This window comes from Oncorhynchus clarkii, chromosome 4 (genome assembly GCF_045791955.1).
Source record: "Oncorhynchus clarkii lewisi isolate Uvic-CL-2024 chromosome 4, UVic_Ocla_1.0, whole genome shotgun sequence".
Classification (NCBI taxonomy): domain Eukaryota; kingdom Metazoa; phylum Chordata; class Actinopteri; order Salmoniformes; family Salmonidae; genus Oncorhynchus; species Oncorhynchus clarkii.
The window spans coordinates 31,381,078-31,407,521 of NC_092150.1; the positions used below are offsets into that span (position 1 = coordinate 31,381,078).

Below are 26,444 nucleotides of genomic sequence, written 5' to 3' on the forward strand. Positions count from 1 at the left end.
ATTATGGAAAGTGCACGGTCACATAAGCAAAATAACATATAAAAGAGTTACAAACAAACAGACTGTACCATGTTTCTTAAAAAGTTCCTCCAGTTGGCTTCAGTATATACTGTATAAATGAGAAGGGTTGAATTTAAACAAGATGGTCAAATGGATGTGGAGAGAGTGTTAAATATATCAATTTCTAGATCTGCTTTTGTTTACAGATGTCAGAGTTTGCGTGTGACTTCTCTCGACCAAAAAGCACCGGCTATCAGCACCTCCCAAGTCATTGAGTCGCCACACAACTGAAAGCTAAACAACATTATTCAGTTGTCCTTCTCATCCAACTGCTCCATTTAGCACATAGTTTTACAGTCTTGTAATCCAGAGAATCAACAAACCACTGAAAGCCAAAATACTGTACCAGTACACCATTCTGCTGTCCAATAGTTCACCCTTGTAGCCGTTTATCTGTAACGTCCCCCAGTCGTCCCCTAGTAACTGTTAACTACACAGCTTGGTTGTCTCGTAATCCAGAGAGTTGGGCAGGCGGTTGCTAAAGGCCTGCAGTGAGGCATGTATGCGGACCACCTCGCTGGCGGTCAGTTTGAGCCGGTGTCTGAGCAGACAGGAGAACAGGTCCAGTCTCTGCTGACCTGGAGGGGACAGTCGGTTGACCCGGTCCCTGATCTCCAGCAGCTGCAGCAAGGCCGTGTCCTGGGAACCCTGGGTGTGCGGGTAGTCCAGCTGCAGGATCAGGTCGCGGATCGCTTCTGGGTCAAAGTGCATACTGTAGCCAAACACCTGGATGCTGTTGATCTTCATGTAGCCCAGATTCCGAGAAGAATCCAGAATTTCTAATGGCTCATAGTAGAGGCTGTCGTTCACCGCCCCTGCCGGGCCTCCACCGCCTTGCGTCTTTATCCGGCTCCGCAGGTAGATGTGGATAGTCTCGAAGAAGGTCTTCCACTTGTTGCCCAGCGTCAGGGTCCAGTTAAAACACTCCAGGGGCAGGTCCAGTTTGGTGGCTGTCCAGTCTGGGAAGCTGTTCTCACTGACGGGAATGTACCAGCTCTCAGAGTGGCTGCCTCCAAAGGGGTTGATGTAGAGGGTGAGGACAGGCTCCAGGGTGCTGTTCTTGGTCAGGCAGATCTGGAGAGACACGCCCAGCAGCATGTGGACCAGGTTGGACTTGTACTTGTTGCTCTTCAGAGTCAGCAGCATCCTCTTCCTCCAGGACGGGTCGAACCAGCTGTTCAGACGCATATCATTACTGATGAAGATGGCGTGGACCTGGAAGGACATATTCATGGTTGTTTAAGTTGTTAGGACAATATGTCTATCTACTTTCTCAAGATCATACGGAATATTACAAAACATGAATCCTCGTATGCAATAAGGCACTAAAGTAATACTGCAAAATATTTGACAAAGCAATTTACTTTATGTCCTGAACACAAAGTGTTAAGTTTTCTTGTAATCGTTAAGGACTAAGGGAGTTTTTCAGGATAAAAAAGAAACAGAATGGAGCTAAGCACAGGAAAAGTCCTAGAGGAAAACCTGGTTCAGTCTTCTTTCTACCAGACATTGGAATACAAATTTACCTTTCAGCAGGACAATAACCTAAAACACAAGGCCAAATCTACAATGTAGTTGCTTACCAAGAAAGTGAATTTTCCCGAGTGGCCAAGTTATTGTTTTGAATGAACTCTACTTGAAAGTCTATGACAAGACCTGAAAATGGTTGTCTAGCAATAAACCACAACTAATTTGACAGAGCTTGAACAAGTAATGGGCAAATTCTGCACAATCCAGGTGTGGAAAGCTCTTAGAGACTTACCCAGAAAGACTCACAGCTGTAATCACTCCCAAAGCTGCTTGTACAAAGTATTGACTCAGGGGTGTGAATACTTACGTAAATTAGATATATATGTATTTCATTTTCAATACATTTGCAAAAATAATTGTTTACATGTTTCACTTTGTCATTATGGGGTATTGTGTGTTGATGTGCGCGAAACGTTCATTTAATAAATTTGGCTGTAACACAACAAAATGTGGAATAAGTCAAGGGGTATAAATACTTTCTGAAGGCACTGTATTTACCTCCAGCCTACGGTCAGCCCTCTGTAGCAGGTATCTCAGCTCCAGGTCCTGTAGGTCTGTCTCAAAGCCCAGGTAGTTCTCTGTAGAATCAGCCACCATGGGTCTGCAGACCCCCTGGGTTAGGCCGTATCCAGGGTTGCAGCTTCCACAGCGGGTGTGGTTGTCTAGGGCGCAGGCTGCGCAGGCGGGACCCTCTCCGATGGCACATGGCGGGGACAGCTGGCAAGGGCTGTGCTCGTAGCTGCAGGTACAGCTGTGGAGCTCTTCAGAGAACGAACCCAGCTGGTTGTTCTCAGAACAGTAGAGGAGAGACTGGAAGTGACTCAGCCAGTAGGACTGGGGCCTGTGATGGAGACAGAGAGACACAATGGAATATAACATAGGATGGCAATACAGTAGGTGAATGAAAATTGATGTGAATTGAATTGGTTTATTGTATAAAAAAAAAATCTGTGCAATTGTACTTAGTAACAGTTATTCGTACCAGGAACTAATAATGCATGTTTGAGTTCATTTAAACAAACATATACCATTAATGCATTCTGCAATTTTGTTTGTTTGTAGTATTGTAAAAAAAAAAATACAAAGAGACAAACATATTGCTTCATCTGTGAAATAGACATGCAGAAAGTAAACCTGCATAATTTGGACTAATGGTCAAAGTTTGAGCACAAAGGCTGCGGCCGCAAAACTAGCCCAATCATGATATTTTTTCCACAAATTGGTATTTTGACATTACATTTTTTCACATCAGATTTTTTTCAGAGCTGATCTGATTTGTCAAAAGACCAATTAGTGAAACAAATATCAAAATATGGCTGCCTGTCTGAACACAAAGTGTAGTTTAAACCGATTCTGAAGTCGTATTATTACTCGCTGTATAAAACTGAGCCGTCGTCTCCCTGCAGATTATTCCTTCATAATTGTCAGCAGTGGAACTGGCCCCTGGAAGTTATATCAATCACGCATCTCTCGTCTGTGTGAAGCACTGCGAACTAAAGCCATGTAGGGGAGCCTCCCAGTCAAAATGACAAACATTCCACTCCCTCTCTCCACAGTCTATAGTCACAAAATAAGTATAGTGCTTTACATTTTCCTCACAGCGGCAGTAATAACGTAGATAAACACTGCTTGGCTTGCTTCCTGTTTCTCCCACTCACACAGGGGTAGATGGAGAGGATTGCTATCAGCTTCCTGGATGGGTGATTAAAGTGTAATTGGGGCTCAGTGGTAAGAGGTGTAATGTGGGAGCAGAGTGGGAGTCTCACAGTTCTCTGGGTAGACGGATGTGAGGCTGCCTCTGACACCTCTTGCTGAGGCTGAATAGCTTGAACACCACTCTCTGGGCTCGTCTGAAGAGCACTCTCATGCTGTTCTCCAGCTGCTCGTAGCGCCACTGGAACACGCCATCCAACGACCACAGGTGCTGGATTGTCGTCACGTTCAGGAAGAAGTTCTGCGGGAGCCTCGTCAGAAAGGTCTTGAACTCATCTGGCAGAAAGAGAGTGAAAATTAAAAGGTGATTGTTTTGAAATTAACATGTCATGAATATGGCCAGGTGAATAGGGATCTAGTGCTGCCGTAGCGTGAGGGGACCGTGCTCCATCACTTTAAAATTTGAGAATACATAGAGTTGGTAACGTAAAACAAGTATTCTGGTCAACTCTAAATAAATAATATGTCACACCGCAAAAGTTTCATGAAAACAAAAGAATGACAAACTAAATAGATATGTAGGCTATAGCAGCCTACAGGTACGACAATTGTGGTTTCTTCCCTGTAGTCTCTCTCTCTGGAGGTGGCGCAAATGATGAATATCTGTAGGCGTGTGTGCAGAGGCCCAACGGTCAGAGGCTTGACAACTTTGAGCAGGCCAAATCCACCATGACAAGAACAGCCACAGACAGAAAACTCTACCAGGGGTTGCTGAAACATTTGTCCTCAAAACATTGTGTTATGGACATGGGACACATGTACAACTCACTTGATCTCGCCCTACTGTACATGTGCTTAGCTTACAGAAATGCACCACCTCAATTGCGTATGCAGACAAACTCATCCACTGCATGAACCTTATCACACCAACAAGATCTAGGATCCAAATTGACAGCATGTCTGCCCTGAAGTTCATAAAACTCCACAGACCCCCTCCTGCGCAATGGAACCCAGAACGACCACTTGGTTATGGTGCTGTCATTTCAGCACCATGATTCAAAGGCGCTCAAATCGCTTTAAGTAACCTTAATCAAGAACTGTTGCCTACGCCTAATAATCCTTCTCATCACTTATGATTATTATCACTTCTCACAATAGTGTTCATTTAGTAGCCTAAAGTTAGATAAAAGCTGAATCAATGTCTCACAAGATCACACAATGATGAATTAGTATTTTACATAGCCTAGCAGAACCAAATATGATAGCATACTGTAGCATAGACACCTACAGTATAATATGTTACACCAAAAACACCTCCTCAGTCATTTCTAATCTGAAGCTGAGGAGTCACATTTCTTCCCCCTCATGTGGCTAATAATCTACAGCGTGCGCCATTAGGCAGTATATATGCTTTGATTGAAACAAAATAGTCCGTCAAGAAAGGCTACCCACTAGGCACAGACGTTCAGTCAACGTCTATTCCACTTTGGATCTACGTAATTTGAAATTACATGGAAACAAAGTTGATTCAACCAGCGTGTGCCCAGTGGGTAATAGGATCCAAAAAGGATTCTCCTATGGGGATGGCCAAAGAACCCTTTTGGAAAAATGTTTTCTGTATGTTTGAAAAGAAAGAGCATAAGATCACTTCATGCATGTTGCCACATTCCTCAAGGCCAAAGGAGAACAATGTCATTGGTTCCAGTACTGCCATGCTCCATGTTTCCAGGTTTATTTTCTTCCTGCTAGCATCCCATTCCGCTGAATGTTGAAACGTATTTGATATCCTTTACCGAAGGACATGTTTACGACCTCACCTGAGAAACTCTTTATTCCTGGCACTCTCACACGCCTGCACTCTCCTCTCTGCTCTTAAAACATCAACTTTGAAAGTAATTGCACTTATAGATATTTCACACACCAAAAATATTTGAAGAGAAAAAAGGCCCATCCATTCTGAATTCACCTCAGAAATAGTGGCCACTACAGGGTGACCTAGAGAGGCAATAATATCCCAACATTATGCTAAGTGCTCTCATTCATACGTTGTTACTACACCGATGTGAAAATGCTGGAATGGTAATAAATGTGTTTCATGGATGATTAATCTGCTCGAGATGTTGTTTTTTTATCCAATCCTATCAGGTTGTGATTTGCTGCACACAGACTGTGTGCCAAGTCCCCCAGGTTTCACTGTGACTCATTACGGTTTACACCGTAAATCATAATGTCTGGGGTACACACCATGGAACGGCCCTCCACCTTTAATTGCGTGACATATGATAAAACACTTTTACTCAGCTCACATAGTCCCCTACAAAAACTATCCAAAGATTGTCCACATATGAATATATAAACTATCAACTGCATGCGCAGCGACTACGTTTAGAGCTAAGCTAGCTTATGACATTTCGTAAATGCTGCATGACAACTGAGTTGCACTGGACACTTCATATATCAAATTAAAAGTTTAATAGTTTCAGCATCTAAAGATCAAAGAGGATCCAAAACGTTTATCTTCACCTGAGTCCTCAAACTCCTTGTAAAGTGTCCCCCATGTCTCAGTGATCCTCTGCAGGCTGTCCTCCATGGCTTGGATGTCCATGTAGGGACAGTTGCATTCTGGGAACTTGGGGTCACACTTGCACCAGCAGTCATTGTCCTTACAGATGAAGCCCCCTTCCACGTTACAGGCGATGTAGCTGAGAGCAGCCTGGACAAAACTGTCCCGCAGGTAGTCTGGCAGGATAACCTGTAGGCCTGTAAAACAACACAACATAGCCAGGATTTAAAACCACCATTAAGGTGTACTGTTATGGTACTGTATAAGAGGACAACAATTTGTGATCTATAGTGAGTGAATTGCAAGGCAGTGCAAGTGTAGTTGTTAGCCTTGGTAGACTAACAATGTAAGAGCATACCAATAACTGTATTTTACTCTATACAATCGTTGAAATGGGATGTGTGGATCTCTTTGAAGATGCTATTGTATGGGAATTTATGATAGGATGTGCTATAAACCATATTTCATAATTTTCTTTTGCTTTTTTGTGGTTGATTCCAAAGCACTGGTGTGGAGCGTGACAATGGTGTATAGGATTTGCATTCTGGGAATACGTAATCAAGAAAATATATAATACAGACCTTGCAAGTGGACTTTGTTTTCCGGACTCTGAACCAGAACAGAGCTGACAGAATCAAGGTTGTCATAGTTACTGCATCCGAGAGGGCCTGTCCGGGTCTCTGTTACCTTGGCAACAACAAACATACAAAGCTTTTAATGCACATTCCTTATAACATCACAGCAACATTTGTATGCTTTGCCATACTATTACATCAGTATGCCCAAATGAAATATCAAACTAAAAATATGGAGGAAAAACACTACTTCTACAGTACTTCTGTATGTGACAAAGGAAACACTTCTGAGAGAGGTTGCTCTCTGCTGGGAAAATGCAATGAAGTGATGAGAATGTGAGTTCCCTGGTGAGATGAGTGTTCAGCAATGGTTTTCTGCTTTCTGTGCCCCTTCTTCCTGTGCCCCTGTAGCCAAGCCCCTATTACACACATTACACAGGCCCCTTAATAACCATCACCCACAGCTCTGAGTAGATACTGAATCACAGCTAGCAGAGAGACACTGAACATTGCACAGTGGTAGAGCACATTTACAGTACGCCTTCTCCTCTTTCTCCTTCCTTCCACCCACAGACACTGAATTGATTACATGGATTCCTTCATTACATTCATTCTTATGCACCCACAGAGAAAATGGCAGCGTTGCTGTTCTTATTCTCTCCCACTCAAAGAAAAGAGAAACATCTGAGTGGTGTTGAAGGAGGGCCTCAAACAACTCGGCCATGGCAGGTCTTTTCTGTCGTAATGACTGAGACATCTCTCCTGACCTTTTCATGGCAAAACATATCTGCCAGACCTGATCATCCTTTCTACCTCATTTGCAACATGAGATGTCTTTTCTCTTTCTGTTTGAGGTTACATGGTGGAGAGCACCTAACTGATTGCCATTTTTCTCCCTTTGTAGGAGAGGGACAGTGTTGTCAGCCCAGAGACATGACCAGGTTTGGCCTGTCACAGGACAGTTGGTGGCAGAGAGACAGATGGATGTGGCGAGAAAACAAGGGTCAGTCCATCAGTTACACAATCAAACACAATCCCATAGTGCTGACGGAGAGAAAAACTAGAGAGAGACCTGATGATAATACTATATACAGGGAAACTTCTGGAGCTATTAAATCAAACCTTGAACCTAGCAAAACCTGGGTGTCTAGGAAAATGAATAGAATATGCTAATCAGAGAAAGGGGAGAATCTGTGTGGAATGATTTCGCCATTATTATTTACAGCACATTGTAAATCACAAATGTCCTTCATATGGGATTTTACTGCTGGTAAGACCGTAGAAATGAGGAACAACGTTTTGGGACACTTGAATATTTAATCTATTAAGAGTATTACTTGAAATGACATATATGATAGCCCATATGGCATAATGTTGACTGATGAGCACGGCAATCCATTTACTCTATGGATAGCAGGTACATTTTATTGCAGATACATTCTGGTATATTACTAAATGCTTAATGCACATTATTGGCGAGCTGTATCTCTGTGTTGCTGCTGGAGGAGGTTTCACGTGTAGTACAGAGAGGGGCTGTGTTCCAGTACAGTCTGCTGAGCTTATTTTTCTCTTTCTCTGCTTCTGCTTTTCTTCATGACCACTAGAGGGTAAGGAGATAGATAGGTATATGATACAGTAGCTTGGTGAAGCAAAGATGAGGAAGATATGAGGAAAGGTGGTTATTTAAATGACGTGGTAAGCACTTTTATTTACAATTGCCCAAGACTTACTGGCAAGTGCAGGGGCAGGACTTTAGACTGAAAATGAAAGGTACAGAATGTAGCTTTAAGACTGCTGGGATACAGTGCACCTGTGACAAAAAAAGAGCAATCGATTGAGTAGCAGGGCGGAAACATAAAAAATTCAATGCTGCCATAATGGGAACATAATGCAATACTGTTCTGAGTGGAAATAAATATGAATCCTCACGGTGTTGTGAGAGCCCCGCTGCCGAGAAACGTTTTCTCATTGTTCATCATTCTGCAGACACACTGCCAACCATGGTCTGGGTCAGGTGGGGATATCACCATTGATTTAGTCAGGGAAATTGTCAATCATTCCCTCTGCTCAACCTTTCTGCCACTCTGCTCTCACCTGATACTCTGAACTAATCTCTGCCTTTGAAAAATGAAATCCGGCACTCACACATACATACACACTATTAAAGTTACTCCCAACAGAACAGACAAAGCAGCGCGTCTTGCTATATGAGGAGTGACTACATCTGCTGTGATACAAAATGCCTGACCTCCCAACAAGCTCTATGGTTGAGGTAGTAGAGAGCTTTGATAGTAGTTATTCATAGTTTGCTCTGTCATAAACAGCTGTGACTTTCACTATATAGAAACATGAAGGATAGGGAAGGTTTTTCTTTCCTATTTTCAAAAGGTGTATGCACATTTTCGGGTGTAGGATAAGAAACATTTCAAAATAAATTAATATACAGTGCATTTGGAAAGTGTTCAGGCCAAGCATCACGTCTGGAAGAAACCTGTCACCATCCCTACGGTGAAGCATGGTGGTGGTGGCGGCATCATGCTGTGGGGATGTTTTTCAGCGGCAGAGACTGGGAGACTAGGCAGTATCAAGGGAAAGATGAACGGAACAAAGTACAGAAAGATCCTTGATAAAAACCTGCCCCAGAGCACTGAGGCCGTAAGACTACGGCAAAGGTTCACCTTCCAAAAGGACAACAACTCTAAGCACACAGCCAAGACAACGCAGGAGTGGCTTCAGGACAAGTCTCTGAATGTCCTTGAGTGGCCCATCAAGAGCCAGGACTTGAACCTGAACATCTCTGGAGAGACCTGAAAATAGCTGTGCAGTGACGCTCCCCATCCAACCTGACAGAGCTTGAGAGGATCTGCAGAGAAAAATGGGAGAAACTCCCCAAATACAGGTGTGCCAATCTTATAGCGTCATACCCAAGAAGACTTGAGGCTGTAATCTCTGTCAAAGGTGATTCAATAAAGTACTGAGTAAAGGGTCTGAATACTTATGTAAATCAGTACAATGGCACCGAAGGGGATTGCTTTCGTTTTACGGGCTCCAAACCAACTGTGCTATTTTTCCCCGGCATTGTTTGTAACTTCTTTTGTACATAATGTTGCTGCTACTGTCTCTTATGACTGAAAAGAGCTTCTGGATATCAATACAGCGATTACTCACCTCCAACTCCAAAGATTATTTTTTTCACGAGTCCAACGCGAAGGGTATACTGTTTGTCTGAGACCAGGCCCAAATCCCAGTCATTCGCGTTGTGGCAAAATGTCTTAAGGACAACAAAATCAAGGTATTGGAGTGGCCATCACAAAGCCCTAACTTCAATCCTATAGAAAATTTGTGGACAGAACTGAAAAAGCGTGTGCGAGCAAGGAAGCCTTCAAACCTGACTCAGTTACACCAGATCTGCCAGGAGGAATGGAAAATTAGAAAATTTAACATTCACCCAACTTATTGTGGGAAGCTTGTGGAAGGCTACCCGAAACATTACACTTCTGACCCACTGGGAATGTGAGGAAATAAATAAATGCTGAAATTAATCACTCTCTCTAATATTATTCTGACATTTCACATTCTTAAAATAAAGTGGTGATCCTAACTGACCTAAGACATGGAATTTTTAATTGGATTAAAATGTCAGGAATTGTGAAAAACAGTTTAAATGTATTTGGCTAAGGTGTATGTATATTTCCGACTTCAACTGTATATCCCAACCAGAAGCCATGGATTAGAGGCAACATCCTCACTAGTTTCAAGGATAGGGACACTAATCCGGACACTTATAAGAAATCCTGCTGTCCTCAAACGAACCATTAAAAAGACAAAGCGTCAATACCGAATCCTACTACACCGGCTCTGACGCTCATCGGATGTGGCAGGGCTTGCAAACTATTATGGACTATAAAGGGAAACCCAGCCTGTGGGCAGCCCAGTGACACAAGCTTACCAGACAAGCTAAATGTATTTTATGCATGCTTCGAGGCAAGCAAGAATGAAGCATGCATGAGAGCACCAGCTGTTCTGGACAACTGAGTGGTCACGCTCTCTGTAGCCAAAGTTTTCAGAAAGACCTTTTAACAGGTCAACATTCACAAGTACGCGGTGCCAGACAGATTACCAGGACGTGTACTCAGAGCATGAGCGGACCAACTGGCAAGTGTCTTCAGACATTTTCAACCTCTTCCTGACCGAGTTTGTAATACCAACATGTTTCAAGCAGACCACCATAGTTCCTGTGCCCAAGAAAGCGAAGTTAAACAGCCTAAATTACTACCGCCCCGTAACACTCATGTCAGCAGCCATGAAATGCTTTGAAAATCTGGTAATGGCTCACATCAACACCATCATCCCGGAAACCCTAGACCCACTCCAATTTGCATACTGCCCCAACAGATCCACAGATGACGCAATCTCAATCTCACTCCACACTGCCCTTTCCCACCTGGACAAAAGGTACACAAATGTGAGAACGCTGTTCATTGACAACAGCTCAGCCTTCAACACCATAGTGCCCGCTAAGGCTCCTTAACAGTTTCTACCACTAAGTCATAAGACTGCTGAACAATTAATCAAATGGCCACCCAGACTATTTACTGTACATTGACACCCCCCCCCCCCTATTTTACACTGCTACACTACACTGTTATTTTATTGTGTTACTATTTATTTTCATTATTTGGTTTAGTTTATATAGTATATATTTTCTTAACTATTTCTTGAACTGTATTGTTGGTTAAGGGCTCGTAAGTAAGCATTTCACGGTACGGCGCATGTGACAAATACATTTTTTATACATTTGCCCAAATTTCTAAAAACCTGTTTTTGCTTTAACAAAATGTGGAAAAAGTCAAGTATACTTTCCTGTAAATACCTACGCACTATAGTTCAGCCTAACAAAATCCTTCCTATCAATTTAGAGGTATTTATATCACTTTCTTCATTCACATCCGACATGTTTTGGCACGTATATACAGTACCTCCATATCAGGTTTTGTTTTTTGTGTATTTTTTCTATTGTTCCTGAATATCTTTCACATTTCACACATCTATTCATGTACCTTGGTTGGAAAGCAAGGTAGCAACAGAATACCTTTTCGGTGATCTACCGGTATGGCATGCATGTCACAACATTCATCTCATCAGCTACTCAGTTCAGATGAGTTCAACATCACCTACTGATCAACATTCCACAAGCTTCTAGCCATCCAGGACGTACATGCCAGGCGTTATCTGAGAAAGGCCCGGAAAATTGCCAAAGAATCAAGTCACCCAAGATATGGACTGTTCTCCATGCTCCCATCTAGCAGGCGGTACTGGCACATCAAGGCTCCTGAACTCCTAAACAGCTTCTATCCCCTGGCCATAAGACTGTTTAATGGCTAACAACTCCTCTCCTTTTCCCACAGACTATCCATAATAAGACGAGACTTAGCAGCCTCAGAAATTATATCCCAAATAAATGCTTCACAGAGTTCAAGTAACAGACACATCACAACATCAACTGCTCAGAAGAGACTGCGTGAATCAGGCCTGAATCATTCTTCTGCAAAGAAACGACTATTAAAAGACACCAATAAGAAGAAGAGACTTGCTTGGGCCAAGAAACACATGCAATGGGCATTAGACCGGTGAAAATTTGTCCTTTGGTCTGATGTGTCCAGATTTCCGATTTTTGGTTCCAACCTCTGTGTCTTTGTGAGACGCAGAGTAAGGTGAACGGATGATCTCCACATATGTGGTTCCCACCGTGAAGTATGGAGGAGGAGGTGTGATGGTGTTGGGGTGCTTTGCTGGTGACACTGTCTGTGAATTATTTAGAATTCAAGACACACAACCAGCATGGCTACCACAGCATTCTGCAGCGATACACCATCCCATCTGATTTGCGCTTAGTGAGACTATTTGTTTTTCAACAGGACAATGACCCAACACATCTCCAGGCTGTTTAAGGGCTATTTGACCAAGAAGGAGAGTGATGAAGTGCTGCATCAGATGACCTGGCCTCCACAATCACCCCACCTCAACCCAATTGAGATGGTTTGGGATGAGTTGGACCGCAGAGTGAAGGAAAAGCAGCCAACAAGTGCTCAGCATATGTGGGAACTGCTTCAAGACTGTTGGAAAAACATTCCAGGTGAAGCTGGTTGAGAGAATGCCAAGAGTGTTTAAAGCTGTCATCAAGAAAAAGAGTGGCTACTTTAATTAACACTTTTTTGGGTCAATATATGATTCCATATGTGTTATTTGATAGTTTTGATGTCTTCACTATTATTCTGTAGAGTAATAATGTAGAAAATAGCAAGGAAAACCATTGAATGAGTAGGTGTCCAAACTTTTGACTGGTACTGTATATATTACCAGTAGCTACCAGTCACTTATTATGTATTAACCTATCTCAACCACTGCACTAAGGTACTGGTACTGAACTGTATACAAAACATTAAGAACATCTGCTCTTTCCGTGACACAGACTGACCAGGTTAATTCAGGTGAAAGATATGATCCCTGACTGAGGTTACTTGTTAAATCCACTTTAAATCAGTGTAGATGAAGGGGAAGAGACAGGTTTAAGCCTTGAGATAGTTGACATGGATTGTGTAGGTGTGGCATTTTGACAAAAAATGTGCCTTTGAACTAGGTTTGGAAGTAGGTGCCAGGTGTACTGGTTTGAGTCAAGAACTGCAACGCTGCTGGGTTTTTCACGCTCAACATTTTCAGGTCTGTATCAAGAATGGTCCACCACCCAAAGGACATCTAGCCAACTTGACAACTGTGGGAAGCATTGGAGTCAACAGGGGCCAGCATCCCTGTGGAATGCTTTCAACACCTTGAGTCCCTGCCCTGACGAATTGAGGCTGTTCTGAGGGAAAAAAGGGGGTGTGCAACTCAATATTAGGAAGGTTTTCCTAATGTTTCTAATGCGCAGTGTATACCCACATTCTCGTGTTTTTCAACCCATATTTGTGTTTTTGATTTGTTTAATATATATTTTATTTTATTATTTTAGATGTATTTATTATCTATATTATTATAATTACTGCATATTACTGCATTGTTGGGAAATAGCTGATTGCAGAAGTCTGATTGCAGTTATGAGTCTGTCCGAAAGTCAGGGTGTGTACTGTATGTTTGTGTGTGTATGTCTGATGTGATCTGGATGTAGTGCAACTTGTAGGTTTACCTTGATGGCTGTGGATGCTATCTGGATGTGGTGCAGCTTGCGCAAAGTGCTCTCTCTGTCGATGAAGTAGGAGGCAGCCAACTGGTGCAGAACCTCCAGAGTAACACTGGACGAGTTGCCAGAGTAGTCGCTCACCTCGGGCTTCTTACTCAGCTTCCTCTTGTCCACAAATATCGCTAAGGCCTCTTCCCCTGCAAACAGAAAGACAGCGTTGGGACAATGTTTGCTGACGGTGTTTAAACAGGCTTTGTTACAAAGGTTGGGAAAAAGTTTGATGGCTAACATGGTTGAAACAGTTTATACAAATGTCAGCTGGTGTTATTTAGACAGTCTGAACTACATAACCAACTGTTAGTAATAATGGCAATAAAATGTAATATCAATGTATTATTCACTGCCAGTGATTATGACTATTAACCAGGTGCTATTTGGTAGTATATGAACAATTATAAACCAGGAAGTTTGGGTCCTGGATGTTGATTGGGAGAAACAACATTTCAGCAGTGTGTAGATCAGACAATATACCACAAGTACGATTCCAAAACACTTGTTTCCTGATCTTTTTCTGTTGGTAACCTGTTAATAATAGCAATAAGGCACCTCAAGGGTTTGTGATATATAGACAATATACTGTACCACGGCTAAGAACGGCATACAGGCACCCTGCTTCACATCACAGCCCTTAGCCGTGGTACATATAAGGGATAAATGCTCCCGATCTGTACATTACCTTGGAAACTCAGTGAGACGGCCGATGCATAAGCAGAGTCCCTCTGCAGACTTCATTCGTTCCAAGGTAATGTACAGAGCGGAAGCATTTATCCTGCTTATACCACAGTCAAGGAAAAAAATTTACTGGTATAGAATAGAAATGCCATTTATATAAAATCATACTTTTTCATCCTCCCACAAACCCTGCTTGTTAGTCTGTTGCCCAGTTGGTATTTTTTAAAATTCTATTGCCATGCTAGTTGGCAATGTTATTTTCCCTTGCTTGCTAGCTAACTCTGGCTAACAGTCACGTTAAACAATGCCTATGGCTAACAAACAATACAGCCACAATAACAGCAAAGTAGCATTTGCGTTGGTTTAGGCTGTTTTCTACTGGCATTTATTTGGATAGATCCATAACAATGAGCTGATGATGTGCAATTTCACCTGGCATAGAAAAGTTGTTTAACAACCCAATTCAACAAAAGTTGCCGAAAACAGCTGGTCAAACTAGAGACATGAGAGGAATTGATAGCATAGCGCCACTTGCGTCATGACTGCAACATTGAAGGTCCGGAGAAATATAGGTTCATCACTCGCCACGTTAAGTCATCAGAAGCTGCTGCAAAATAATAACAGTGCGTTCGTAAATTCACTATGGCCATCTACTCTGTTCTCAGAGCACTCTCGTCTGTGTGCCAGAGCGCAGAATATTTTTTTAAATTTACTAACACGCAACCCTCGTTGAATATGACCAGTGTAAATAAATGTCGGAAAAAACATGTAATAAAATTGTTGCCAGCACCACAGTTAAAGTCACTTAGGCTCTAGATAAATTAAAAACATCCAAACAAGCTATGCTAGGGTAAGTAAAATTATCAGAGTGGGGTGTTCTCTTATTTGTGTCTGGAAGTAGCTAGCGAGCTTGCCAACTTTAGCCAGTTAGCTTGAGTGTTTGACTGCCGTTGCAAGGTCAGAACGCTCGGATCAACCCTTCACCTCGGCCAGAGGGTCAGTGTGTGCTCTGAATGCTCCGGATTTACGAACAGACAATCTGACAACACTCTGAATTAACAAACAACCCAGAACACACTCTGACACACTGGTGGAAATTTACAAACACACCATAAGTCTCTGCGGAAACAAATTATTGCTATTTAGCTAGGTTTTTCCTTATTGGACCTGCATTGACAATGTATCTCCTGACCCCTCCTGTCTCAGCCTCCAGTATTTATGCTGCAGTAGTTTATGTGTCGGGGGGTTAGGGTCAGTTTGTTATATCTGGAGTACTTCTCCTGTCTTATCCGGTGTCCTTTGTGAATATAAGTATGCTCTCTCTAATTCTCTATTTCTCTCTTTCATTCTCTCTCTCAGAGGACCTGAGCCCTAGGACCATGCCTCAGGACTACCTGGCATGATGACTCCTTGCTGTCCCCAGTCCACCTGGCCATGCTGCTGCTCCAGTTTCAACTGTTCTGCCTGCGGCTATGGAATCCTGACCTGTTCATCGGACATGCTACCTGTCCCAGACCTATTATTTGACCATGCTGGTCATTTATGAACATTTGAACATCTTGGCCATGTTCTGTTATAATCTCCACCCGGCACAGCCCGAAGAGGACTGGCCACCCCTCATAGCCTGGTTCCTCTCTAGGTTTCGGCCTTTCTAGGGAGTTTTTCCTAGCCAACGTGCTTCCACACCTGCATTGCTTGCTGTTTTGGTTTTAGGCTGGGTTTCCGTACAGCACTTTGAGATATCAGCTGATGTACGAAGGGCTATATAAATACATTTGATTTGATCTAATTTCAGTTTGTGTGGTCGTTAGTTTAGCTTTCTGTAACTTTGTAGCAAGTATGGTCTGCATGGTGTAGTGCTTAAGAAAGATAAAAAGGCACCTATTGTTGGAACTACTTCAGAGGTGTTGTAAAGATGTGCGCTGAGAGTCAGGAAGCAAGTTCAGGGTAAATAAATAAACACAACATAAATCAGAAACACGAACAACGTTACAGAACTGACACAGGAACGGAAACAATGATGCCTAGGGAAGGAACCAAAGGGAGTGACATATAGGGAAGGTAATCAGGGAAGTGATGGAGTTCAGGTGAGTCTAATGATCCGCAGGTGCACGTAACGATGGTGACAAGTGTGCGCCATAACGAGCAGCCTGGTGACCTAGAGGTCAGAGAGGGAGCACACGTGACAGGTGTCCTATATCTTTTCTAACTGTTGCGTATACAGTATCTGGTTTTAATGCCCACTCTAGAGTGCCCTTCTAGCCAATCAGAAACTATTATTCAAGAATGCTGTGGAATAGTAGCAAATTATAAACTGGGTGGTTCAAGCCCTGAATGCAACGGGTATGACAAAATGTTTCCAATTACGTTGGTAACCAGTTTAAAATAGCAATAAGGTCCCTCGGAGGTTTGTGGTATATGGCCAATATACCACGGCTAAGCGCTGTGGTATATTGTTTCATCATTTCATCATTCTTACGAACAGCCCTGAGCTGTGGTATATTGGCCATATACACCACACCCCTTCGTTCCTAATTACTTAAATATACCACACCCCCTCTGGCCTTATTGCTTAAATATACATTCAGATTCAGAGATAAGGCAAGGTGTAATCCGTATTATGTGTTCTTCTTCCTCCGCTGAAGAAAGGTGCCCTTAATATCCCATGTTCCAGAACACGGACAGGCAATCAATTTATAACCCCAGTCAGCAGCGAGCAGCACATCTCTGGCTCATGGCCAAGCACTAGCTCCTCATCTTCCTCTCCTCATACTAGTCTGAATTGGTTGTGTGCCAGAGCATGGAGGTTACATTGCATCAGCCAGCACAGCAGTGTATGTGTTTGTGTGTGTGGGCATTTTACGGAGCCACTCATAACTACGACCTTTCCAGGAGCCCGGCTGAGGTAATCGACAAGTGTTGCTTTCCAACAGGAAACCCATTCCCTTGGCTGCCCCGACATCCCCATTGCTTTGTAGCTGAAATAAGCTGTTCTCCTGTAAAGAGCAACCACCCTCACGGCATTGTCCACATGTCTATCAAAGCACAACAATGCAGTGTCGCTGAGGGTTATAGTGTACATGTATTGAGGTTTTTAAAATGGGCTTTATTGATGTAGATAACACATTCTTGAAAGGTCTTCTTCTGAATTCGTATAGGCTGCTGTACCATTATTGTACATGTCCTGCCGTCAGTGGAATTGATATAGATACAGATCTGTTAAACATCAGAATTTTTGTGGTTCTGGGAATTTACTCACAGATTACACAAAGATTATCAGATTACCGTACCCCCTATCCTAACCATTAGGGGGATGAAAAAATATGACCCTGTATCAGTTGATAGGGGTCAACTTCTACAGCTATACCTCCTCCTGCATTCCCACAGAATAACCCACAGTGGTTTGTTTACCTCCCAGTGTGGCCGACAGCAGAAAGTGAGTCCCATACTTCCTGATCAGGTTGTCAGTGATAAGCTGGGTGGTGGGTCTCCGACCCAGTAGACGGATGTTACGGATGAACTCTGGCGTCAGGGGCAATGGCGACTCCAGGAAGTCTCTCCTCTCCACAGCCAGGTTGTTCACCTTCCACCTCCCAAACTCCCTGGAAAGGAGATGACAGAGAGGATAAGACACCATTGAAGATGCTGTTTGGTAAATAAGACTCACTAATTACGTGATGGTATTAATGATTTTCTGTCAGTCTGTCCTGTCTGTCTGGCAGAAGAGTAGGGGAGAGGTGAATCTACGGGGGCAGCCATCAACCACATTGCCTCGCCTCACTGCATCATTAGCTTTAAGTTCTGACAGAGAGATGGGGGGAGAGAGAGAGAGAGAGAAAGGAGAGAGCAAAAGAGAGCGAGAGAGAGAATAGAAAGTTATTCCAAAACAGGTACCATTTGGAAGATGAATGTAGCTGGGGAGGAGACTGCTCTCAAAGCGAACAGCTGACAGGTGCTCTCCTTAATAACCACATCATGACAGAAATTTGTAGTGACAGTGAAACCCATAGACATCGGCCCATCTCTAACACTCAATACAACTCATAATGAGGGAAGAAAGAAAAGCGCAGCAAAGGAAATGCTGGAGGCGGCTGTAAAGTTCTGAATGCCGCTGAACAAAATATTTCTCATGAAATATTCGTCTGTAGATGTGACATCCTCCTCTGTTTACATTGACAAACATTACTAAATTATTCTGAATGCAACCTTAAAGATGTGAGCTTCGTATGCCGTTACGCCTTGACAGACTTTGTTTGCATTAATCTGCTGTGTTTAAATAATCTTAGTATCTAGTATTTTAATTGGCTCTGACAGGTTCAGATAATATTTCTGTGAGTCAGGTTGAAATGAACATGCGCTGTGTCAGTTAGCTGGAAGCTACAGTAGAAGCTATGTCATGTAGGAAAGCATAGGCCTATTGCCAGTTGTTTTTCCTCTTCTGTCCATCCCTCTGTCTTGAATTGCTATACTTCAATGTATTTCTCTATCCTCCTCCACCACACACACAAAAAATACACACATACACACACTCCCTAACTACTCTCACAGGTACGGGTTAGCACTAAATGATGCACTGCCGTGTGAAGTGGAGGCTTGTCTGCTATAATCAGAATAGGTTGGACATCCTGGGCTGTAGGTGATGGATGGAGGGAGGATGGCCTTTTGATGGAAGATATATCACATTAAAGCAAGAGTAATGAGGGAAAGCATCACACCCAGATGTTTGATGGATTCAATCATGGTAAAAACCCTGAGTGCAACCTGCTTCTTATGGGGCAATGTGGAATTATGTCAAATCATTTCAAGCTGCTCTTGTATAGTCAGTAATGTAGCAATACATTTACTTTGTATAATATAAATTTGCATGTGTCCATTTATGGAAAAGCTTTCTGAAATACATACATGAAACATACAGTGTAATATATATACAGTATATACGCATATACTTCTAATTTTAGACATGGCCCTTGAGTAATTTGTCAGTCAGTTACACCTAACATAAATTCCTCTTCAACTGGCATACTATCGTATCCCTCACCAATTCTAACTAGCTTTGCTATGTTAGAGCTGAACTCGCCAGTTCAAAGGTATCACACGTAAGACGCAAGAGAGGGGAGAGAGAGAGAGGAGTGAGAAAAGAGGGGAGAGAGAGGAGTGAGAAAAGAAAGGGGAGCAAGAGAGAGGAGAGAGAAAAGAGAGGGGAGCGAGAGAGAGGAGTGAGAAAAGAGAGGCGAGAGAGAGAGAGGAGTGAGAAAAGAGAGGGGAGAGAGAGAGAGTAGTGAGAAAAGAGAGGGAGCAAAGGAACAGGTAAGGAAAGTGTAGCCTCAAATCCCCTCTGTCCCCTTTGTCTTATCTTAAACCCCCCATAGACCTAATGGCATGTCCACCGGGAAGTGAGATGAAATGGATTTCACCATGGTGCAGTTTTCGGCGTTCTGCTGTCTTTCCTTATACTAGACCATGCAGTTATTATTTATATCTTTCTCTCATCACTGTACTGTACGTAGCTACATTGGTTTCATTTGCGATACCGTTAATTCATTTTCACACATCTCATTGTTGGACTATTTCTGGGAGTGGAGATTATGAGAGCTGAGATTTCTGAGAACTGGGATGTATCTTGGCCTGCATACTGCAGCTACCTTGGTTTTCATTTAAAAGTAACACATATGCACTGAGCCTCCTCACTAACACCCTTAGTCAAAAAGGTGTTATCTAGAACCTAAAATGGTTCTTCAACTGTCCCCATAGGAGAACCCTTTGAATAACCCTTTTGGGTTCCATGAAGAACCCTTTCCACAGAGGGTTCTACCTGAAACCAAAAAGGGTTCTCATTTGGGGACAGCCAAAGAACCCTTTTGGAAACCCCCTTTTGTAAGAGTGTATGGGTATGAAATCAAAAACCAAGGTATTTTTCAGGTTTCCAAAAGACAGTTTAAAATTTGACGCATTGCAGCCTTAACTAAATATGTAATTCACCCTGTGACCTTCTCTATGCAATTTGGCGCCAACACACCCACTTATGTTATTCAAATGCAATATGTCAAAAACAAGAGATACACACACATAGCCTACGGTTGCCTACACCCTGTTGTCTATGGCAACTGTCACTTGGCAATGGATGCCTAGGACAGGTGGTGCAGCGGAACCCCGTCTCTACTCATGTTGACTGAGGGAAACACTGTTTCACTCGCTAAATCACTGAGTGATTCACCAAACAGGAAAACAGCCTTCATTTACCTGTTATAGGACTCATTAAAATTATTTCAAATTCAATCAGGAGGAGATGGTGCGATTTCATTACTGCAGCGTAGAAACACGCCGCCACTGTAACTAGAAGTACCCAGTTGTGGTAATTCATCTTCTCTCTGTCAGTGAGGATTATGAGAATTTAGCAGAGATCCAAAACTCTGCAGGAGCAGAACCGGGCAGGAAAATAATATTGTCACTTTCCATCTCCTCAAGTCTCTTTTGCTGTGAAATTATCTGTTATGGGCCAGGGAATAGATTGTCAGATATGAGAGGTCATTTGAAAACCAACAAACAGTGTGGTGGACTGTTTGGCTATGCTGCAATCTCTGGGAATTGTCAACAGAGTGGACATATTGGATGTATGCTTGTCAGCATGCCACATATTAACAGAGACAGAGGCAATTAGTACAACCTGCATGCACTTTAACACAAAATGGCCACCACACAATTCCACAATAAAACCAAAAGTTGTCTTGCAAAGTCGGCAAAGCAGTGTCTACACGGCAGGGGTAGTCTAGTCAAGTACTATTTGAGAAGGTCCGGTCACACAAAATCTCCTAGGTGACAATGGTCCGAATGGATATTGTCACTTATCTGCGTAACAAACCACCACATCGCATCCCATGCGATCTCAAACTGTTCAAACTGTTCACACTCCTTTTTTTGGCAGAGAGGAAATGTTGCAGTTTTAATGCTCATTTCCTGTAATTCTACAGATTTTGCTGTAGAATTACAGGAAATTCCCCCCATTAAACATGGACTGGTTGTAATTTAGCGTGCCTCAGACACAACCTTGAGGCTGACAGTAGCCTCTCAGGGGACTGTCTGATAATGCAGAGTAATAAGTATTAAGAGCCTACTAATCACTTGGCCACATGATAAGACTATTAATCTTACCACCCATGAAGCTCAGGCCACAGAGCTAGGTTGGGCCGCACTAGCCAGGGGAGAAATATATTTTAAAAAACTTCAACGCGGGAAGCCGATCACCATAGCCCATTAAACACCCAACACAAATCCATAGATTTCATAGTCCCGTCTGCAGTTTCCCGGTGCATGTTCAATACCCTTCCAAGCCATGATGAATGGTATTTATGGCATAATTGCCACTAATTTCATATAACAAGCCAATATATGAAATTGTGTTTAGCGTGACAAATCATCAGTTACTTTCCCTGCACTAAAGTAATCAACATATTTTACCTGATCAGATTTCAGAATATGCATATGGGCCCTTGCTTGTAATAACCTTGATGCACTTAAAAAAAAAATATATATATTTTTTTAAATCACCCACAATAGCTATATTATGTAGGTGTCTAGGTGCATAGATAAAAAAAAATATTTACATAGATAAGAACATTTCCACAATTGCTACACAAGTAGGTGCCTTTTTGTCATTCTAGTTTACTTGCTAGAGAAAGGAAAGTTCTTCACTCCTCTCCAAGGGCCTTTATTGAACTGAAGGAACTGCAATGAAGTCAAATGATGTGAAGTGAATAATGTTTCCACTAGATCATTATAAAAGGGGTGAGGTGAGGTCTTTCCACATAAGTGTTCAAGGCCTTCCTTCCAGTGGTATTTACTTCACACCTTTAAACCCCACATGAGACCGAACATACTTAAGTGGATAAAAAATGTATCTGGCTTTGATGCATTTCAGAATATGCATATGGATCTTGTGGTCCACTCTGTCCATCTATGCCCTCCCCCGCCCTCCCTTAGGCAAATCAGATCACACCTCCAATCTGCTCCTCCCTTCCTATAGGCAGAAACTCAAACAGGAAGAACCCATGGTAAGGACTGTTCAACGCTGGTCTGACAAATCGGAATCCATGCTTCAAGATTGTTTTTATCACGCGGACTGGGATATGTTTCGGTTTGCCTCTGGGAATAACATTGATGTATACACTGACACAGTGAATAAATTCAGCATGAAGTGCATAGGAGATGTTGTTCCCACTGTGACGATTAAAACCTATCCAAACCAAAAACCGTGGATAGATGGCAGCATTCGTAGAAAACTGAAAGCGCGAACCACGGCAAGGTGACTGGGAATATGATTGAGAACAAACGTAAGTCAAGCAAACAGGCAAAACATCAGTACAGAGACAAAGTGGAGTTGCAAATCAACGGCTCAGACACAAGGCGTATGTGGCAGGGACTCCAGACAATCACGGATTATAAAGGGAAAACCAGCCACGCCGCGGACACAGAAGTCTTGTTCCCAGACAAGAGAAACACCTTTCCTTTGCCTGCATCGAGGAAAACACTGCTCCCTTTGAATGTGAGCTGTCGTTCTCCGTAGCCAACGTGAGAGACATTTAAGTGTGTTAACCCTCGCAAGGCTGCCGGCCCAGACGGGATCCCTAGCCGAATCCTCAGAGCATGCACAGACCACCAGCTGGCTGGAATGTTTAAGGACATATTCCATTTCTCCCTATCCCAGTCTTTTGCCCCCACTTACTTCACCCCCACTACGCTGATCCTCAACATAGGGGCCCCACAGACAGTGTGGTGAAAAAGGCGCAACAGCACATTTTCAACTTCAGGAGGTTGAAGAAATTTGGTTTGGCCCCTAAGACCCTCAAACTGCACCATTCAGAGCACCCTGTCGGGCTGTACCAGCGCCTGCTAGGGCAACTGCACCGTCCGCAACCGCAGGACTCTCCAGAGGGTGGTGCGGTCTGCCTAATGCATCACCGGGGGCACACTGCCTGCCCTCCAGGACATCTACAGCACCCGTTATCACAGGAAGGCCAAGAAGATCATCAAGAACCTCAGCCACCTAAGCCACACCCTTTTAACCCTGCTACCAACCAGAAGGTCGGTACAGGGTCGGTGCAGGTGCATCAAAGCTGGGGCCAAGAGACTGAAAAACAGCTTCTATCTCAAGCCTATCAGACTGTAAAATAGTCAATACTTGCCAGCCTCCGGTCAGTACCACGCTCTGAACTTTAGTCATTGTCACATTGTTACTCTACCATGCACATTAGAGTATTCTGCCCTATAGTCAAGGAACACTGGTCACTAATAATGTTTACATACTGTTTTACCCACTTCATATCTACAGTGTATTCGGAAAGTATTCAGACACCTTCCCTTTTTCCACATTTTGTTTATGTTACAGCCTTAGTCTAAAATGTATTAAATAAAAAAAATATCCACACACAATACCAGATAATGACGAAGTGAAAACATGTTTTGAGAATTTTTGCAAAATAAAAACAGATACCTTATTTACCTAAGTAGCCTCTGTTTTCATTGATTATCCTTGAGATGTTTCTACAACTTGATTGGAGTCCACCGGTGGTAAATTAAATTGATTGGACATGATTTGGAAAGGCACACACATGTCTATATAAGGTCCCATAGTTGACAGTGCATGTCAGAACAAAAACCAAGCCATGAAGTCGAAAGAAATGTTTGCAGAACTCCAAGACAGGATTGTGCTGAGGCACAGATCTGGGGAAGAGTACAAGAACATTTCTGCAGCATTGAAGGTCCCCAAGAACATGGAAGAAGTTTGGAACAACCAAGACTCTTCCTAGAGCTGGGTGCCTGGCCAAACTGAGCAATCTGGGGAGAAGGGCCTTGGTAAGTTAGGTGACCAAGAACCCGGTGGTCACTCTAACAGAGCTCCAGAGTTCCTCTGTGGAGATGGGAGAACCTTCTAGAAGGACAACCATCTCTGCAGCACTCCACCAATCAGGCCTTTATGGTAGATTGGCCAGACGGAAGCCACTCCTCATTAAAAGGCACATGACAGCCTACTTTAAGTTTGCCAAAAGGCACCTAAAGGACTCGAGATTCTCTGGTCTGATGAAACCAAGTTTGAACTATTTGGCCTAAACGCAAAGCGTCATGTCTGGAGGAAAGCTGGCACCATCCCTACAGTGAGGCATGGTGGCAACATCATGCTGTGGGGGTGTCTTTCAGCGGCAGGGACTGGGACCCTAGTAAGGATCGAGGGAAAGATGAACAGAGCAAAGTACAGAGAGATCCTTGATGAAAACTTTGCTCCAGAGTGCTCAGGACCCCAAACGGGGGAAAAGGTTCACCTTCCAACAGGACAATGACCCTAAGCATACAGTCAAGACAACGCAGGAGTGGCTTCGGGAAAAATCTTTGAATGTCCTTGAGTGGCCCAGCCAGAGCCGGACTTGAACCCGATTGAACATCTCTGGAGAGACCTGAATATAGCTGAGCAGCAACGCTCTCCATCCAACCTGACAGAGTTTGAGATGATCTGCAGAGAAGAATGGGAGAAACTCCACAAATACAGGTGTGCCAAGCTTGTAGCATCATACCTAAGAAGACTCGAGGCTGTAATCGCTACCAAAGGTGCTTCAACAAAGTACTGAGTAAATGTGTCATTATGGGGTATTGTGTGTAGATTGAGGAGGGGGAAAAAATGATTTAATCAAAATTAGAATAAAGCTGTAACTTAACAAAATGTGGATAAAGTCAAGGGGTCTGAATCCTTTCTGAATGCACTGTATATACTGCATTCTAGTCAAGACCTATCCTATTTAACCATTGCTGTACATATAGTATTATTCAGATATACTACATATTCTATTTACATACTGTACCATCACACACACATTTCATATATATATATATTAAAAAAATACAATATTTCTAAATTTCTTAATTTCATTATGTTACTTTTTAGATGTGTTTATTGTGGTGTATTGTTAGATATTACTGCATTGTTGGAGCTAGGAAAACAAGCATTTCATTATACCTTCAATAACACCTGCCAAATATGCGACTGATACAATTTGATTTAACTTTAGATTCTCCCAACACCTCATCAGACTATCTGTGGTCTGACTCTCCTGTATGTAAGAGAACTCTGCAATGGAGACTCACCCCTTTAACTGTAAACCCCCTACGTATAAACTCTGATATGAGACTAACCTGTATATCTTGTAGCGGGTGGAGAAGCCCTGCCGGTTCCTCTCGACGAAGTCTGTGTATTCCTGGGAGTGGTGGAAGGGGCCCTTGTCGGACAGCAGCCAGTCCAGGGGCCCCCCAGGGCGGTCGTGGGGCAGGCTGGCCAATGCAGGGGCCCCGGTCAAGAGCCAGAACCAGACCCAGCAGTGCAGGATCAGAAAGCCCCATAGAGCCATCAGAGGTTGAGGGAGGGAGTGAGGGAGGGAAAGAGGGAAGGGATCAGCAGTGGAAGGGATTCCCACACGTGAGCTTACACCTCCTCTGGGATGACAGGTGGATCTGCATTCCCTCACCTCCCCCGGATGACCTGGGAGTGAGAGACATCAGTGTCACTTGAGAAATGAATGCTCTTATAATCATCAAGCACCTTCATAATTTTAGAGATCCCATACTGACAAGTAACAAAAAAAATCTGATCTCTTTAGCTCTTATGGATTAAGTCACTAGACATCTGTTTTAAGACTAGCCTGCTGTTCCATCTCTAGTCCAAGCCTCCCATCTTCCTCCTAAGAGTTGTCAATTTCTCCCTGTAGCCGTGACCAAACCAGATGCTTGTTTTTTTTAAAGTCCCATTACTGTATTCTGATGACAATCTGTCAAGTGAACTCAGCCATGTGACCATGTGTGTGGGAGTGTTTCAGAAATCATTATTCTCAAACAATAGCACAAGACACCAGGGGGTGGGGGGTGGACATGGGAGCAGGTGCTAGGAGATGAGAGAAAGAGCGGTATCGAGAGAGAGAAAGAGAGAGAGACTGGGAGAAAGAGTGAAATATGGAGAAAAAGAGAGCTAGAAAGAGAGGAGAGAGAGAAAAAGAGAGAAGTGTGAGAGAAGGTGTGTGCGCGCATCATGTGTGTGACTATAATGAATTGCAGACTGGGTGTTATTCACAGAAAAGTGAATATCCCTCACCAATGCAAACACAGGCTTTATCTGGTT

At 43.1% G+C, this 26,444-nt stretch overlaps 1 protein-coding gene across 1 annotated transcript; it reads right to left on the bottom strand.

Annotated features, from left to right (window-relative positions):
* LOC139407667 (BMP/retinoic acid-inducible neural-specific protein 3-like) lies at nt 1-25,695 on the bottom strand. Its single transcript, XM_071151511.1, has 8 exons — nt 25,469-25,695; nt 17,702-17,892; nt 13,565-13,755; nt 6,388-6,493; nt 5,767-6,003; nt 3,357-3,579; nt 2,089-2,431; nt 1-1,275 (listed from the first exon to the last, which is right to left on the bottom strand). Exons 1-8 carry the CDS (start codon nt 25,678-25,680, stop codon nt 487-489), a joined length of 2,292 nt encoding a protein of 763 aa, XP_071007612.1. The 5' UTR covers nt 25,681-25,695; the 3' UTR covers nt 1-486.
* Nucleotides 25,696-26,444: the final 749 nt, after the last annotated feature.